Here is a 12,825-nt window from a genome sequence, read left to right on the forward strand (position 1 = left end):
ACAGGCACCCGCCACCATACCTGGCTAATTTTTGTAGTTTTAGTAGAGACGGGGTTTCACCATGTTGGCCAGGCTGGTCTCGAATTCCTGACCTCAGATAATCCACCCACCTTGGCCTCCCAAAGTGCTGGGATTACAGGCATGAGCCACTGCACCCAGCCATCTTTTCTTTCATTATATATATATGTGTATATATACACGCATATACATATATATGTACATATATTATGTGTATATATGCGTGCGCGCGCGCACACACACACACACACACACACACACACACACACATATATGTATTTTTTTTGAGACAGGGTTTTACTCTGTTGTGTTGCCTAGGCTGGAGTGCAGTGGCATGATCACAGCTCAATGCGTCCTCAACCTTCCTGGGCTGCGGTGATCCTCCTACCTCAGCCTACTGAGAAGCTGGGACTACTGGTGCATGCAACCACACCCAGCTAATTTTTATATTTTTTGTAGAGGTGGAGTATCACCATGTTACCCAGGTTGGTCTTGAACTCCTAAGCTCAAGGGATCTACCCTTCTCGGCCTCCCAAAGTGCTGGGATTACAGGCGTGAGCCACTATACCCAGCCATAAATAAATAACTTTAGAAAAAAAAAGAAAAGAGCCGGGTGAAGTGGCTCACGCCTGTAATCCCAGCACTTTGGGAGGCCGAGGCAGGTGGATTGCTGTTGAGACCAGACTGGGCAACATAGCAAGAACCTGTCTCTACCAAAATAAAAATAAAAAAATTAACCAGGCATAGTGGTGGCACACCTGTAGTCCTAGCTACTTGGGAGGTTGAGATGGGACGTTTGCTTGAGGCCAGGAGTTCGAGGCTGCGGTGAGCTATGATCACGCCAGTGCACTGCAGCCTGGGCAACAGAGCGAGACCCCATCCCTAAACAGAAAAAATAAACAAGAAAATTTAGAACATGGCAAAAGCAGAAAAATTAAAATAATATCTTATACCCCTTCCCCCTGATGTAACACTAGGGATTAAAATAATTGAACAAATAACATTATGTATATTTTAATAGAAAACAAAATGAAAGTATTTCCAGACCCCAGAGGCTCTGGTGAGAGGCAGTCTAAGGTTGGGGTTAAGAGCATGGACTCAAAATTTTCACTCTGCCATTTCCTCTTTGGGTGACCATGGGTCAGTTATTTAACCACTCTGCCTCAGTTTCCCTTTTGCAGTGAGGATGGGAATAACACCCATCTCACAGGGTTGACTTGAGGAGTAAATGAGGAAATGTATAAACCAGTGTTTGGCACCTATTTAGATTAGTATTCTTTTTTTTTTTTTTTGAGACAGAGTCTCACTGTGTCATCCAGGCTGGAGCTCAGTGGCACAACCTTGGCAGACTGCAGCCTCTGCCTCCCACGTTCAAGCGATTCTCATGCCTCAGTCTCCCAAGTAGCTGGGATTACAGGTGCGCACCACCACGCCTGGCTTAATTTTTGTATTTTTAGTAGAGATAGGGTTTCACTATGATGGCCGGTCTGGTCTGGGATTTCTCACCTCAAGTGATCCACCCACCTTGGCCTCCCAAAGTGCTGGGATTACAGGTGTGAGCCACTGCGCCCAGCCAAGATTAGTATTCTTACTACTTCTTATTTCACTGATTAGCGTTTAGCTGGATTCCTTAGAATCGCAATTCAGCCTTAGCCTGCAGCCTTCCTTGTGGCCAAACCTGAATCTCTCTCTACTGAGCTCATCTCTGGGACTCTGTGGGGTGGGTGGGGTGTGGGCAGCTGTTGGTGGTACGCAGCTCATTCGTTGGCCCTCTCTGGGCAGCCTGGTGGGCAGGGGCAGCCCTGGTGGGCGCAGCTTACCGTGCTGAGTGTGGGCATGGGCACTCCCTCGCCCTGCAGGGATTCTCATTGATAAAGGTACAGTTTGTGGCAGACAGTCCTTTCTCTGTTATGCTGCCTGTATTTTCAGCCTCGCAGTGTATTTTCATACCTTCTCTAATAAATCTGCCTTATGTAATAAAAAAGAAAAGGTACAGTTTGTGCCTTTCATACAACTTAGCCCCTAAATGCAAACCATTTTTATCCCATCTGCTGCTTAAGCAAAGGAAACAGTGATGTGTTCCAACTCTGGAGGCAAAGCTGGCTGTTCGACTCCCCCAGATGGTCCTGTACTGTACTTTCTGGGCGAGTGGAGGCATTTCAAGAGTGACTTTGACTAGCCTTGACTTTTTACCAGACTGGGTAAGTTTGGAGCCTGCCCCTGGCTGAGATGTCGTGGTGCTGTGCTGAGTGTTCAGCTGTGCCACCACGCTCAGTGGGTGCCAGTGACCCCGGGCACAACAGACAGACCCCCACCCTGGAGGAGCTGCAGCCTGCTCAGGGAGCCAGGGCATGAGTGAAGGAAGCCGAGTGGCTATGGGAAATCAGAAAGGGGTTGGGGAGTAATGTCAGGATGAAGTCCAGCTTCTTCATGTGGCTTCTAAGGGCCTCTCCCCAGTCAGCTGGAGCCACTCCTGGCACCAACCATAGTGTTGTTGAATTTATTTCTTTTTTTAAGACAGAGTCTTGCTCAGTTGCCCAGGCTGGAGTGCAATGGCGTGATCTCGACTCACTGTAACCTCCACCTCCCAGGTTCGAGCGATTCTCCTGCCTTAGCCTTCCGAGTGGCTGAGTGGCTGTGATTAGAGGCGCGCACCACCACGTCCAGCTGATTTTTGTATTTTTAGTAGAGATGGGGTTTCACTATGTTGGCCAGGCTGGTCTTGAACTCCTGACCTCAAATGATCCGCCCACCTCAGCCTCCCAAAGTGCTGGGATTATAGGCGTGAGCCACTGTGCCCAGCCTGAGGAGCTGAGTCTTAGAGGAACCCAGGGTGGGTGGGTTTGTTCTGGTGAGGGGTTGTGCAGGCCGGGTTCTGGCCCCCGATACCCACTTGGGGATAGGCAGGACAGCTCCTTGTCAACCCCAAGGAGGCAGCGCCTTTCCTGAGCTGTCAGGGCAGCACCATGTGGTTCCTTTCTTTTCCTTTCCTTCACCTCCTCTACCCTGGTGGCAGGGAAGCTGCTGGTGCAGCCACACGCGGGTGCTGTGTTCTGTGATCGTGCTGTTGCGCCATTGTTTGGATTGGCTCTGTGCAGTAGGAGTCACTCTCCCCATTTGATGGAGGTTCAGTGAGGTTCATGGCTTGCCCTCAGCACTTGGCTTAAAACTGGAAGCGTCCCTGGGCCCGCGTGAAGCGGGAGCCAGCTCCTGTCCCACTGCATTAGGTGGTCTGCCTTTAGGTGATGGCTACAGGTCTCAAATCTTCAGCCAGGTTGGGACCTCCTGGGACTCCAGGATCTCCACCTGCTTCAGGACCCCTTTCTCATCTCTTGGCAGCTGGTGTCTCACCACCCAGAAAGGGCCTGGCACCCTGTTCCCCGCCATCTGTAGCACCCACTCCAGTGGAACCAGAAGATGTGGCTCAGGTAGGCAGATACCTGGAGAGGTGGGAGGGCCAGGGGTGGAGGGGGCGAGTTATGTGGACGACTATCATTGCAGTGACTGGGTCATGTGAGGAAGTTAGCCCTGACAGTGTTCAGAGGGTGTTTGTTCTCTGTCCCTGCCCTATTGGCTTTGGGAACAGGTGTCCCTGACTGGGGCAGTGAGGCATGGGTCAGGAGGCCAGTCCCGTTCTATGGGCAGGGAGCCCTACCTCCTTCTCCAGGACTCAGGTGGGGTCAGGAGATGCCAGCTCTGGCAAGGGGGGAGAGGGCAGTCCACAATGCTGACTTCACCATCATGGGACTGTCAGGAGTTACACACGTAGTAAAGCAAAGATTCCCCTTGATTCCTGTGGAGACAGCTTTAAACTTCCCAGCTTGATTTCCTTTAATCCTCTCAACAACCCAGGGAGGTCAGCATTATGGGCCCTGATATACAGATGAGGAAACTGAGGCTCAGCGAGGTTTAGTCATTTGTCCAAGGTTACTTAGTAAGGAAGTGGGGGCCAACTGCCAGTCACCTGTTTGAAGGGCTTAGAGGAAGTGACACCAGCCCTTCACATCTGGACAGCACCTTACAGTGTGTAAAGGGCCTTCCCTTCCTGCTCCCATCTGCTCCTTGCTGGAGGGAGCTAGCCCCAGGGTGGGTGCCCCATGAGGGTACATGGGGCTGAGGCTGGCAGGGGTTATACAGTTTCATTCTGCAGGTGGGACCCAAGCCCACACTTGAGCAGCTTGCTCAGGTTCACTGTGCTTGGATGTAGAGAAACTGGGATTTAAATCCGTGGCAGTTCTAGGAGAGAACAGAAAAGGCAGCTGAGGTGGGCCTGGGAGGACAGGAACCTGTCAGGGGGGCTCCCCAAAGGGGAGGAGGAGGGGGCAGGAGCCGCCAAGGGGAAGGGGCTGCACAGCCAGGAGCTGCCTTCCTTGGGGGAGGGAAGCCTCAGAAACCGGAAGTCAGGATTTTCGTGTTTCCGCACTGGCTCAGTGACCTTGAACAAGGCTTTCCCCCTTTCTGGGCTTTGGCTTCCTCACCTGGGAGACAGTGGCAGCCTCCTGCCCTCTGCCCCTCCTGGGGCCCTGATGAAGTCCATTTCCACCACGAAGCCTGGTGCACACTTGAGTGACGGTGGCTGTTGGAGGGAGGGAGAGGGCAGTGATGTGAACAGGATGGCTGGTGACCATGTCCTGCTCCCAACCTCCCCCACCTCGTTCTCTGCAGGGCGAGGAGCTCTCCTCAGGCAGCCTGTCAGAGCAGGGCACCGGCCAGACCCCCAGCAGCACGTGCGCAGCCTGCCAGCAGCATGTGCACTTGGTGCAGCGCTACCTGGCTGACGGCAGGCTGTACCACCGCCACTGCTTCCGGTGAGTGGCCAGGGCCGCGTGTTACCCCCGAAACCAGGGAGGGGGCTACCATGGGTTCAGCACACACAGTGCGCCAGGCACCTTGCCAGGCCCTTCACACCAGAGCCCCTGGCTTATCCCCATTTTACTGATGAGCAAACCAAGGCTTAGTGAGGGGAAAAGCACTTGCTCAGCCACATGATTCGAGACATAAACAGGGTTAGAGCACAGGTGTTTTCCTTCCAGCGCCTACGCTTTTTGAGGATAAATACTGGATGAGGATGAAGGAGCACTTTAAAAGCCATGTGTACTTTAAAAGCCATGTGTACTTTAAAAGCCATTGAAAATTAGCCGGGCATGGTGGTGCACACCTCTAATCCCAGCTACTCGAGAGGCTGAGGCAGGAGAATCGCTCGAACCCGGGAGGCAGAGGTTACAGGAAGCCGAGATCGTGCTACTGCATTCCAGCCTGGGTGACAGAGCGAGACTCTGTCTCAAAAAAAAAAAAAAAAAAAAAAAAAAAAGGCCATTGAAAAAAGAAAATGAAATATTTTAGCTTAAAAAAAATTTTTTTGGCCGGGTATGGTGGCTCACGCCTGTAATCCCAGCACTTTGGGAGGCCGAGACAGGTGGATCACCCTGAGGTCAGGAGTTTGAGACCAGCCTGATCATGGTGAAACCTCATTTCTACTAAAAATACAAAAATTAGCTGGGCGTGGTGGTGGGCACCTGTAATCCCGGCTACTCGGGAAGCTGAGGCAGGAATCACTTGAAGCCGGGAGGTGGAGGTTGCAGTGAGCTGAGATCGCACCTTTGCACTCCAGCCTGGGCAACAGAATGAGACTCTGTCTCAAAAAAAAAAATCTTTTTTTCTTTTAAGATGGGTCTACTATGTTGCCCAGGCTGGTCTCAACCTCCTTGGCTCAAGTGATCTTCCTGTCTTACCCTCCCAAGTAATCGGGACTACAGGTATGTGCTACCATGCCCTGTTTGAAGTTTTAAAAAATTACAGTAACAACTTGCTTTAAGTATGTGGCTTCCAAGGGAAGCCAGATTTTAAGAGAGTGGTATAAGCGGCAAGGAAAGTAAAAAAAACTTAGAAAATTCATGGAAACATTTTATATGTTTCAAAAATGAAACCAAAAGAGGAAATTGAACAGTCAAGGAAGCCGGGACTGGCAGCACGCACTTGATCTAGTTGAGTGTGCCCCTGAGTGGGGGGCAGCTGGTGCTGGAACCCTGGAACCTGACTGCAGAATTGGGGTGTCATGGGGAAAAATCTCGAGGAGGAAACAGACTCTACCAACACAGTCACATCTGGCTACCAGGGCAGTGTTTTAGAAACTTTTTACAGGCCGGAGCTGGGTGTGGTGGTGGCTCATGCCTATAATCCCAGCACTTTCGGAGGCTGAGGCTGGAGGATCGATTGAGGCCCAGAGTTTAAGACTAGCCTGGGCAACATAATGAGACTTCATCTCTACAAAAAAATTAAAAAAAAAAAAAATTAGGCCAGGCACGATGGCTCACGTCTGTAATCCCAGCACTTTGGGAGGCCGAGGCGGGTGGATCACGAGGTCAGGAGATCGAAGCCATCCTGGCTAACACGGTGAAACCCCGTCTTTACTAAAAATACAAAAAAAATTAGCCGGGCATGTTGGTGGCGGGCGCCTGTAGTCCCAGCTACTCGGGAGGCTGAGGCAGGAGAATGGTGTGAACCCGGGAGGCAGAGCTTGCAGTGAGCCGAGATCGCGCCACTGCACTCCAGCCTGGGTGACAGACTGAGACTCCGTCTCAAAAAAAAAAAATTAGCCTAGTGTAGTGGCAAGCACCTGTAGTCTTAGGCATTTGGGAGGCTGAGGCAGGAGGATCACTTGAGCCCAGGAGTTTGAGGCTGCAGTGAGTTATGACTGCACTACTGCACTCCAACCTGGGTGACAGTGAGACCCTGCCTCGAAAATAAAAAGAAACTTTTTATAGTAACTCCTAGTAAAAAATACACTTGACACTGTGACTAGATGTAAATATTTATCTGAAATAAAACTGTGTAAGTAGAGGCACAGCTGGAGTGAGAGTTTCACAAAGCACTATTTGGCCTTTCTTGTATGATACAGTCTTATACATTGTATCTTATTCTATTTCATTAACAAAACACAGCCGGAAGCAGTGGCTCACACCTGTAATCCCAGCACTTTGGGAGGCCTACGCAGGTGGATCACTTGAGGTTGGGAGTTTGAGACCAGCCTGGCCGACTTGGTGAAACTCCATCTCTACTAAAAATGCCAAAAAAAATTAGCCAGGTGTTGTGGCAGATGCCTGTAATCCCAGCCACTTGGAAGGCTGAGGCAGGAGAATTTCTTGAACCCGAGAGGCGGAGGTTGCAGTGAGCCAAGGTCGCACCATTGCACTCCAGCCTGGACAACAAGAGTGAGACTCCATCTCAAAAAAACAAAACAAAACAAAACGAAAACAAAACACAAAACACCACCTGATTGGGTAAAAACCACTGCTTTATTTTCCTGAGCCACTACTGGATGCAGCCACTCACTGGATGCCACCTCTCAGGGGGACCTTTGCTTCTTCCTCTTGCAGCATAAACTGAAGGCATTTTTCACAATTTCTGTTGCTGATTTCGTGTGATTTGGTGATTTTATTGTTCCACTATGCTTCTGACAGTTACTGTTTTCTTTATCCTCTGGGAAGTCTAGGGTATGGAGCCTGGAGCTTGGCTGGCAGTTGGGAGGAGGGAAGGGAGGAGACAGCCCTGGGTGCGGCTGGAGGGGTAGCCAGTGCCTGGGCCCAGCTGCCTGGCTAAGTGAACCCCTGTCCTGTCCCCTGCCAGGTGTCGGCGGTGCTCCAGCACCCTGCTCCCTGGGGCTTATGAGAATGGGCCCGAGGAGGGCACCTTTGTGTGTGCAGAACACTGTGCCAGGCTGGGCCCGGGGACACGGTCGGGGACCAGGCCTGGGCCCTTCTCACAGCCAAAGCAGCAGCACCAGCAGCAACTCGCAGAAGATGCCAAGGATGTTCCAGGAGGCGGCCCCAGCTCCAGTGCTCCTGCAGGGGCTGAGGCCGATGGACCCAAGGCCAGCCCTGAGGCCCGGCCCCAGATCCCTACCAAGCCCCGGGTTCCTGGCAAACTACAGGAGCTGGCCAGCCCCGCTGCTGGCCGCCCCACCCCTGCCCCCAGGAAGGCCTCTGAGAGCACCACCCCAGCACCCCCCACGCCCCGGCCCCGCTCCAGTCTGCAGCAGGAGAACCTGGTGGAGCAGGCTGGCAGCAGCAGCCTGGTGAACGGTGAGCAGGGTACAGTCGGGGCAGGGGGCACCGGGTGGCAGTGCACTGTCTATTGAAAAGTCTGTGTGTCTGGGAGTGTTGGTGGGCCCCTCTCCATCTGTGCCATTGTGTGCTGTGCTGTGTTGGGGCCTGCCTGTGTTTTTGAGGTTATTATATATTTATTTATTTTTTTTTGAGATGGAGTTTTGCTCTTGTCCCCCAGGCTGGAGTGCAGTGGCTCAACCTCGGCTCACTGCAACTTCCACCTCCCGGGTTCAAGCGATTCTCCTGCCTCAGCCTCCCGAGTAGCTGGGATTACAGGCATGCGCCACCATGCCCGGCTAATTTTGTATTTTTTTTTTTTTTTTTTTTTTTTTTTTTAGTAGAGACGGGGTTTCTCCATGTTGGTCAAGCTGGTGTTGAACTCCCTACCTCAGGTGATCTGCCTGCCTCGGCCTCCCAAAGTGCTGGGATTACAGGCGTGAGCCACTGTGCCCAGCCTATTATTATTATTTTTGAGATGGAATCCCACTCTGTCACCCAGGTTGGAGTGCAGTGGTGCGATCTCGGCTCACTGCAACCTCTGCCTCCCGGGTTCAATCAATTATCCTGCCTCAGCCTCTTGAGTAGCTGGGATTACAGGCTACCACAGCCTGGCTAATTTTTGTATTTTTAGTAAAGATGAGGTTTCACCATGTTGGCCAGGCTGGTCTCGAACTCCCAACCTCAGGTGATCTGCCCACCTCAGCCTCTCAAAGTGCTGGGAGTACAGGCATGAGCCACTGTGCCGGGCTCTTTTTATTTTTTTTGAGACGGAATCTCACTCTGTCATCCAGGTGGAGTGCAATGGCACAATCTCGGCTCACTGCAGCCTCTGCCTTCCAGGTTCAAGCGATTCTCCTGCCTCAGCCTCCCAAGTAGCTGGGACTACAGGTGCACACCACTATGTCTGGCTAATTTTTGTATTTTTGGGTAGAGATGGGTTTTCACCATGTTGGCCAGGCTAGTCTCGAACTCCTGACTTCAGGTGATCTGCCCGCCTTGGCCTCACAAAGTGCTGGGATTAAGGCCTGAGCCACCATGCCTGGCCTGTTTCTGAGGATATTAATTCCTGCCACAAATGCTGAGTTCCTGCAGCCTCTGCCGTGCTCTGTTCTCCATGCTGGGACGGTGCAAACAAAACAGACCCAGGCCCCGCCCTTACACTGCCTCCCTCTGCATGTGCTCTTTTGCATCTGTTCTTGTGGGCTTTAGTTTCAGGGTGTGTAGTAAGTGCCACTCTGCATGTGCCCGTGTGTCCCCGAGCTCTCTGGGACTCTGCACATTGGTGTCCTTCCTGTGTGTCCTGGCCCATCCACAGGCACACTGCAGGTGACCTCCATGCCCAGCCTCTATGCTTGTCTGTGTCTAGAAGGGGAGAGCTCAGGGGCTTGGGGGAGAGCAGAGGGGTCAGGTGGGCCCCGGAGCCAGTGTGAGCTGCAGTGGAGACCCCTGGCCCATTCTGTGGGTGCATTCTCCCCCAACCCCACATTGTGGAATGCTCCCAGATGACCTCCCTGGGTTTCCGTGAGCTTGTAGGATTGAGACTCCTTGTATAAGGCTGCTGGGCAGCCCTTATCATTCCATTAGGGAAGGCATTGGTGGCCACGGGGAGAGAGACTCCCAGGGTCACCCTGCGACTTGCACCAGAACATTCTATTTGTTCAGCTCTCGTGGAGGCTGGATCTGAGCTGACCGCTGGGGACACAGATTACTGTTCAGGCCTATCTGTGCCTTCAGGGTGCTCCCAGCGTTGAGGTGGAGACAGGCACAGATGCAAGGGTTTCAGTGGATTGTGGAAGTCTTGCTAAGTTGGAAGGAGGGGAACAGGGGCTGCTGTGGGATTCACAGAGGACACTTGGGAGTCCAGGACTTCCAGGAGGAGGTGGCTCCCTGGCTGAGTTGAGATGATGTTTTCTGCCCACACTGGCGGGGGGTGTCTGAGGGGATTTGGGTTTCTTCTCAAATGAAATGCAAACGGGATCTCAGGTGGCCTGGCCTTGACCCCTGACTCTTCTCAGGCACCTGGGTGCTTATCTAATCTCCATGGGCTGGCCTGGGGAGGTGCGAGGGTGCCAGAAGGAAGGTGGGGCGCTCCTGGGGAGGCAGGTGCTGTGGCTGGCTCCCTGGGTTCCCACCTCCTGCTGCCCATGAAGGCCTGGCTCACTCTCCTTTCCCATCTAGGGAGACTGCACGAACTGCCCGTCCCCAAGCCGAGGGGGACACCGAAGCCGTCCGAGGGGTATGTTGATCCCTGAGGGGCTTTCCTGCTTTGGAGGTCCTGGTGGTGGGAATCAGGGTACTCTGGGGCCGGGTAGGGAGAGAGGCTTCCTGTGGATGGGCAGGGCGGGGCTCAGGAGGGGAAGGAGAGCTGGGCCCACACCCCTTCTCCTGAGGCTCACCCCGGGATTCCTGCGGCCAGCGCCTGGCCCCCTCCCCAGGTCCCTGCTCCTGTGGGCAGTGCCCGGTGCAGGCAGCCACCTCTGGTACCCGTCGCCTCTCCAAGGCTCCTTTGCCCTGTAACATGGGAGGCCGAGGCTTGATTATAGAGGCTTAGCAGCAGAGTATAGAAAGACCTGGAAAAGCTCAGCTGTAGCACCAGTCCCTCAGGTCCTGCAGCACGGGACCCTGCTTCACGTGGAGGACATGTACTTCAGCTGTTATTTGAGGGCCATGCTTCCCCCATGTGTTCGGTCTGTAGGGAGCCAGGTGGGCCGTGGCTGTGCCAGTTGTTAACGTTTACTGAGTCCCTGGCACTGAGCAGGTGCCCCAGTGCCCCGCCCAGTGCTAGACTCCATAGCTCACTGCATCCTTACACCAACCCTGTGAGGCAAGGATTATTAAAGTCCCCATTGAGTGGAAAGGGAGACTAATACAGAGGGAGGGCAGGTGACTTTCCCAGGGTACATGGATTGTAGGTGGCAGAGCCCCTCGTCGATCCTTTCCTGGGCTGGGTTAACAGCAGCTCTGTGACTTGAAGGTTCACATTCTCTGGGCCTCAAAGGCTGTGACTGTAACAGTCCATTTCAGACTGGCCCCATGGACTGGGGGTGGGAGAAGGGAAACAGCCGTTTCTCATCCACCCCCTTTGAAGTAGAGTCAAAACTGTCTAGAGAGAGAAGGAAGCTGACCCTTGCCTCTGCTAATGGTTTCTGCTGCTTCCCCCCTCCGTCCAGGACACCAGCCCCCAGGAAGGACCCCCCATGGATCACGCTGGTGCAGGCAGAACCAAAGAAGAAGCCAGCCCCACTTCCCCCAGGCAGCAGCCCGGGGCCACCAAACCAGGACGGCAGGCAGGTGGAGAATGGAGGCACCGAGGAGGTGGCCCAGCCGAGCCCAGCGGCCAGCCTGGAGTCCAAACCCTATAACCCCTTTGAGGAGGAGGAGGAGGACAAGGAGGAAGAGGCTCCAGCTGCACCCAGCCTGGCCACCAGCCCTGCCCTGGGCCACCCGGAGTCCACACCCAAGTCCCTGCACCCCTGGTACGGCATCACCCCTACCAGCAGCCCCAAGACAAAGAAGCGCCCTGCCCCGCGCGCACCCAGCGCGTCCCCACTGGGTGAGTGCCTTTCCTGGAGCTCTCCTGACAGTCGGAACTCGGGGGTGGGGTCCGGGCCTGGGGAGGGGGTGTGGTGAGGCAGAGCCTCCCAGGCCAGGCACCACGTGTTTCATGGGTGACTTCTCATTTAATCCTAGAGCAAACCTGTGAGCAGGTATCGTCACCTCCACTTTGCAGGTGAGGAGACTGAGGCACAGAGAGGCTAAGTAGTTTGCCTAAAGCCTCTCAGTGCTTAAGCAGTAGAGGCAGGATTTGAACCCACGGAGTCTGGCCCGAGTCCATCTCTTCACCCTCCCTGTCGTGCTCGTTAAACGTGCTGTCTAGTGGTGTGCTCAGTGCAGCGAGGGGCTCATGGAAAGGAGGCGTTTGCTTGAATCCTGCCTAACTCTGTCACTGACGCTGCAGTTCCTGAGCGACCTGGGCTCTCACCTGGCCATGTGTGACCAGGTGTAATGACTCTGACTGTCCCTGAGTCTGTCTGCAGTCCTCCATGTGACATGGTGGCCCAGTTCCAGGCTGCTGGGCCTCCTCCGCCCAGTGCTTCCCCCCTCACCCAGGAACGCTGGAGTTTTTGGCCCTCACCTTCTCCCAGTCTTCTGATACCCTGAGCTGGGTTTTTGGCCCTAACCTTCACCATGGCTGGGTCTGGCCGCCTCTGAGAGTTCCATGGGACCCCCTCTCACAGTGGGGCAAGAGCATGCCAGAGCTGGCAGAGGCAGGTGCTCAGGGGGTCTGAGCGGAGCCCTGGGACCCCAGCTGAGGGTGGCCTGTCTGGGTGGAAGTGGTGGGCAGCTTCAGGGGACAGCAGAGGAGCATGAGCTCTGGAGTCAGATACAGTGGATTCAGTCCCAGCCCGTGCTGGGGCGAGTGCCCCCTCCTCTCTAAGCCTGTTGCCTCATCTGGAAAATGCAGATAATGTGTTTGGAAGCATCATATCCATCAGCCACGAGGAGATAAATTGGTGCCCGGCAGTGCCTGTCCCAGAGCTGGTGGCTGCGAGGGCTGCGTGCTCCTCTCCCCTGCCTCCGCACTGCAGATCAGGGGCAGAGGAGGGGCCACCTCTCTTCCTCTGGCATTCCCAGGGTGGTTTTGCTGTGGGTGCCCTCATGGGGGCTATGGGGAGTGTGGGGAAGTGGAGGCAGCAGGCAG

At 54.1% G+C, this 12,825-nt stretch overlaps 1 protein-coding gene across 4 annotated transcripts in view; it reads left to right on the plus strand.

Moving 5' to 3' along the window:
* The window catches only part of MICALL1 (MICAL like 1), a 35,138-nt gene that overhangs the window by 8,346 nt on the left and 13,967 nt on the right, over window positions 1–12,825 (plus strand). For all 4 annotated transcript variants that reach the window (XM_063704733.1, XM_063704732.1, XM_055374605.2 and 1 more), the window contains exons 4-8: window positions 3,358–3,446; window positions 4,684–4,826; window positions 7,645–8,099; window positions 10,302–10,359; window positions 11,294–11,676. In XM_063704733.1, the coding sequence (XP_063560803.1) occupies window positions 3,358–3,446; window positions 4,684–4,826; window positions 7,645–8,099; window positions 10,302–10,359; window positions 11,294–11,676 (1,128 nt within the window). The remainder of the gene's footprint in view (window positions 1–3,357; window positions 3,447–4,683; window positions 4,827–7,644; window positions 8,100–10,301; window positions 10,360–11,293; window positions 11,677–12,825) is intronic.

Source organism: Gorilla gorilla, chromosome 23 (assembly GCF_029281585.2).
Source record: "Gorilla gorilla gorilla isolate KB3781 chromosome 23, NHGRI_mGorGor1-v2.1_pri, whole genome shotgun sequence".
NCBI lineage: Eukaryota > Metazoa > Chordata > Mammalia > Primates > Hominidae > Gorilla > Gorilla gorilla.